The 5195-nt window shown below is 39.1% G+C and overlaps 2 protein-coding genes across 2 annotated transcripts in view; both read left to right on the forward strand.

Annotated features, from left to right (window-relative positions):
* The window catches only part of LOC101359638 (granzyme A-like), an 11502-nt gene extending 9592 nt beyond the window's left edge, over positions 1-1910 (forward strand). Inside the window, exons 3-4 of the mRNA XM_023734961.1 lie at positions 5-229; positions 1758-1910. Of these exons, the coding sequence (XP_023590729.1) occupies positions 5-229; positions 1758-1910 (378 nt within the window). The remainder of the gene's footprint in view (positions 1-4; positions 230-1757) is intronic.
* Positions 1911-4652: 2742 nt separating this feature from the next.
* LOC101359901 (granzyme A-like) overlaps positions 4653-5195 on the forward strand; it is a 9089-nt gene continuing 8546 nt past the window's right edge. The window contains exon 1 of the mRNA XM_004380505.2: positions 4653-4759. Within this exon, the coding sequence (XP_004380562.2) occupies positions 4690-4759 (70 nt within the window). The 5' untranslated portion in view covers positions 4653-4689. The remainder of the gene's footprint in view (positions 4760-5195) is intronic.

Consider the following 5195-nt stretch of genomic DNA (forward strand, 5'->3'; position numbering starts at 1 on the left):
GCTACCCAAAACAGGAAAAGATGTCAAACCCCACACCAAGTGTCATGTGGCAGGATGGAGAAGCACCAAAAAACACCCAAAAGAAATTTTGGATACCTCGAGAGAAGTCAATGTCACTGTGATAGACCGAAAAACATGCAAAAATGAAAAGCATTATAATTTCAAGTCAATTATTGACAAAAGCAGCATCTGTGCTATCAGCACAAAAAGTAAAGCTTGTTCATGTGAAGTAAGTAAATTAAAAATTCAAACCATTCTTTGGCTATAGAAAATAAAGTTAAAATAGAGTGCCTAGGAAGAACAAGAGGAGCCCTGGTGGTGCAGTGGTTAAGCACTTGGCTGCTAACCAAAACATCGGCAGTTCAAACCCACCCACAAGCTGCTCAGCACGAGAAAGATGTGTTAGTCTACTTCCGTAAAGATTACAGCCTTGGAAATTCTATGAGGCAGTTCTACTCTGTCCTATAGAGTCACTATGAGTCAGAATTGACTCGATGGCAGTGGGTTTGGTTTTGTTTTTGTTTTGGGGAGGAAGAACAGGGTGGACAATCATTATTACTTTTTACATAGAAGGCCTGCAAGGAATACTGTTTGGCACTGATGTGGTGGTGGTGTGTGCTCCTTTGTCCAGTGAGAATCCTTCTGCTCAAGGAGCATTTCTTCTTTACTGACGGTAATTTCAGGATACCGTTTAACCACCGTTCGCAAATTCTCGCCAGCCCTCTCAATAATAATGACAGCTGGCATTTTTCATGTCCCAGGAACTACCAAGTTCTTTATTATGCCATTTAATCCTCAGATAACCCCATGAGAAAACCACTATTATTATCATCCCTATTTTTACTAACCAGTTGCTGTCGAGTCGACTCCAACTTATGGAACCCGATGTGTGTCAGAGCAGAACTGTGATCCATAGGGTTGTCAATGGTTGATTTTTCAGAAGTAGAACACCAGGCCTTTCTTTTGAGGTATCTCTGGGTAGACTCGAACTTCCAATCTTTTGGTTAGCAGGACAGCAAATTAACTGTTTGTACCATCCAGGGACTTACAGATGAGGAAATCAAGGCATAGAAAGTTACTTCCTAAGTTAAATAAACTATCGGTGGGGTAGATCTGGATTTGGACCCAGGCCATCCGACTCTCAATTCCTATACTCTTTTGCCTCTCATGTGCCAAGAACAGCCTTGGCCAGGGTTGGACCTGTTTAGAATTCAAGGCCCAGAGGCAGTTTTACAAGGTTGGAGAGAACATGAAATGAAGGCTGATGGATCTGGGGATGAATCTCTAAAGATTGTATGAAATAGCACAAAGTACTCCTTGGCCTGAGATTGCTGAGCTACTGTCATTTGTCAGAGCGGGGTATAGCTGAGATCCTACCTCAAGCCTTCTTGTAGCACCAACATTCAGTTTCTTACCCTAAAGTCTATTAACCAAGAAAAGAGCACACAACTAGACTGAGGGAGACAGTTATTTTTCACAGTTGAAGTCTCCTTTATTGTTCTTCCTTTGTTTTACTGAAATATATCTACCTGATATATAGATATATTTGCACATCTTCTCCAGAATTGCCTTTTTAGAAGGAAAATTATTGGAAAAGATAAATCTGTGTTAATTGATGCTGAGGGCAGATGGTTATTAAAAGAGATTTTAAATTAGCCTTATTAGGAAAGGGAGAAGGAATGAGTGAGTGAGTGAATGTATAAATACATCATCTTTGGATAGCACTCACATTTAAAATACATGACTTTCTGTTCCAGGTGAATTCTGGAAGTCCTCTGATATGCGATAACATTTTCGGAGGTGTCACTTCCTTTGGGAAGTGTGGTAACTGCCAGAATCCTGACATTTTCATGCTTCTTACAAAAAAACGTCTCGAATGGATAAGGGAAACCATTCGAGGAGCTATGTGACATGCTGCCTTCAAAGTAGAGAGTTGAGGTAACCACCTGGAGACATGAAGTAAAGGAGGTTTTAACTTGGCCTATCCCAAGAAGGACCTCATCAACCCTCTTAACTTGATGTACAAATCATAGCTTATCTGGAACAAAACCAGCCAATAAAAAAAATTGCTTCCTGCTTTCACACCTACTTGATCAGTTAAGAGTGCATCATCACACTTATTCTCTATCCATGGCAGAGATGTCCGATGAGAAAAATTCCCCGGTTCAGTGACTCTGTGCTTTATTTAGAATTTTAGGACTGCCAATTTTGTGTTTGTTCTTAAAAGGAAGTCAAGCCTGGGAAAATTTAAAATATTCTTCATTCATCCAAATGGTACTCCAAAATATCTGTGACCCTCTGAATTACAGCCTGTTATTCTATTCAATGGCAGTTTATACATGCAAGCACTGAGCTTAAATCTGGTATTCTCAATAAATTGGATAATAATAAAGAAAAATGGCTTCTTTTACCATGTACTATTTATATCTCATCTTTTTTGTGCTACTGTTAAACTCCAAAGAGCTGATTTAAAATAAACTCCTTCTATAAAAATTCTGGAGCCTTTCGGTGGCACAGTTAAACACTCGACTACTTGCTGAAAGGTTGGCAGTTCAAACCCACCCAGAGGAACCTCAGAAGACAGGCCTTGTGATCTGCTTCCGAAAGGTCACAGCCTTAAAAACCCACACATGGGGTTACCATGAGTTGGAAGTGATTCGTCAGCAACTAACAACAACGACATAATGATTCTGATTTATCCAATTCAATTCATCAAATATTTCTTCAAAGTCCTCTGTGTGGCAGGCATTATGACCAGCAGTGTAATTACAGAAGTAACCAAAATGTGATCACTGCCCTCAGAGTGCTCAAAGACTAGTAGATGACAAGGAGAAAGCCATAAATAAAAGGATATTTACTTCAGGTTCTCAAGAACACATAGCAGAGCAAAGCTTTCTACTGTGTTAAGAAGTTGATGCGGGAAAAGATAGATTTCACACTTTCATCAGCCATCACAATTAGCCCCAGTAGTCTTCTTCCTGAGCTCTGCCCTATATTTAGACAGACGCATAAAAATTTCAGATTCCTGACTAGAATTGCCACAGACATCACAACAGCCTGGTAGAAAGAGCACTGGCCTACAAGTCAGAAGCCAGCTTCATCACTAAATAGTTGTAATACTTTGAACAGGGAATTAGTCTGTGCTTTCATTTTCACATCTTTAAACTGAGAATAGTAACAAAAGGGTCTAAAATGAGATGTCCTCAGAATTTGATTTCATGTGATTTCTGAAGAAGTAACCAACAGGTCTGAAGTTACCAGAGTGTTAACTATGAGGTTGGTTAATTCAACACTAAATATCCTGACAGAACATATAAACATATGTATTATAATAAATAGCACATCCTTAGCTCAAAAGAGGAGCTCAACACATTTCTAATAGAAAGCAAACTTTTTACTGTTCCTTCAGCAGCTGGGATTGATACTTCTTAGAGTGAGACATTCTCCAATGTGACAGCCAAATAGCTGTGTCTGACTCCCATTTTTCTTTCTCAGCTGATTCTGGAAGGAAGGAGGGAGTGAGAAAAGAAGGAAGGAAGGAAAGAGATACTTTCATATGTCTAAAGTTGTAAAAATCAAACAATCAGAAGAGGCACAACCAGAAGACTGGGTAGGGGTGGTTACTACTACTGAACATTTTTATCAAAGAGTCTATAGAAGAATCATTATCAAAAGGGGGGAAGTGTGGAACAGAATTTCAAATCTCAGGGAATCCAGGCTTTCTGGAGCCCTTAAGGCTGGATGAACCTCCAAAGTTTTTGCCCTGAGATAATCTTTAAACCTTAATTCATAAACCAAAAATATCCCCCAAAGACTTCTTTAAACCAAGCAATAGTTTAGCGTAATTAGTAAAGAATATCTGCCTTGAGCAATGTTATCAAGAACTATCTATATGGCATAAAAGAACTTTATAGAACTATCTATATGGTATCAAATTGACAACAGCAACAGAAAGGTTATATAGGAAGCTTAGGGGGTAGTGAGTTTATTTCAGTGGGGAAGAAACAATTTGGAAAAGGAGAGTGAGAATGGTTGCACAACTTAAAGAATGTAATAAATGTCACTGAAGTGTACATATAGAAATTGTTGAATTGGTGTATGTTTTGCTGTGTATATTTTGAATAGCAATAAAAAGAAAGTTGGGAAGGGGCCATACCAGCCTGTGATCCTACACCTGCCATACACTCCAGGCAGCGGCATAGCAAACCATCCTCCACGAAGCAGGGAAGGGAAATCAAGGAACTTAATAGTAAATAAGCCTCCCTCCTGCTTCTCCACTCATGCTTGTCCTATTAATCCCAGGTAACTCAAGAAGACAGCTAGAAAGAAATTTGGTTGGCGGCCAATTTTTCAGACATTTATTAAAGCTCCAATTTAAGGCTTAAAAGAGCTTCCATTCATGGATACTCTTCTTGGGTACTATGATCTGATGGCAACAAAGTCCTCTTGCCCCCACCAGCATGTTGACTTACAAGACTTCACCTCAGCCTCCTGGCAGCGGCAAGCTTGCTCGCTGGTAATGAGAGATTATTCACTGTTCTCACTTAGGTTTCGATTCCTAATGCGAACTCTGAAACTGCAAAGAAAGGAATGGAAACCACATCCTTTGTACTCTCAATACATAGGTTAGCAGCAGTCAAGAACAAAAAACAGATTTTCACATTGATTAATGTGGGGACACCAGCCACAATGAGGAACTCCTGCACATTTCTGGCATCCATTCTGTCGATTGTCATTTTTCTCCTGCTAATTCCTGAAGGTAAGACTGATTTTTGTAGTTTCCATTATAACCATTAAGCAAATTGGAGCAAAGTTTAAATTAATATTTTGCAACATTACTTAAGTCTACTAAGAGAATATTTTTTTTCCCCGAGCCTTGAAATGTTTAGGATTCTTTCTTGGCTTCTAAACATGTTATCTTTATTTTAGAAGGAAAACATTCTCCTTTCTTCCTTACAACTTCTCCTTTACAATTTCCTTACAAAAGATCATAGAACTACTTGTGTGTACTACTACCAATTTGTAGCTTGAAAATTGCCCAAAAAGACCATGTAAAAACAAGCAAACAAATTCAAAAAGGTCCTTGACCTTGGTCTCCGGGAACATCTAGCTCAATTGGCATAACACAGTTTATAAAGACAACGTTCTACATTCTACCTTGGTGAGTAGCATCTGGGGTCTTAAAAGCCTGTGAG

Source organism: Trichechus manatus, unplaced genomic scaffold (assembly GCF_000243295.1).
Source record: "Trichechus manatus latirostris isolate Lorelei unplaced genomic scaffold, TriManLat1.0 scaffold00074, whole genome shotgun sequence".
In the NCBI taxonomy this organism is placed as follows: Eukaryota; Metazoa; Chordata; class Mammalia; order Sirenia; family Trichechidae; genus Trichechus; species Trichechus manatus.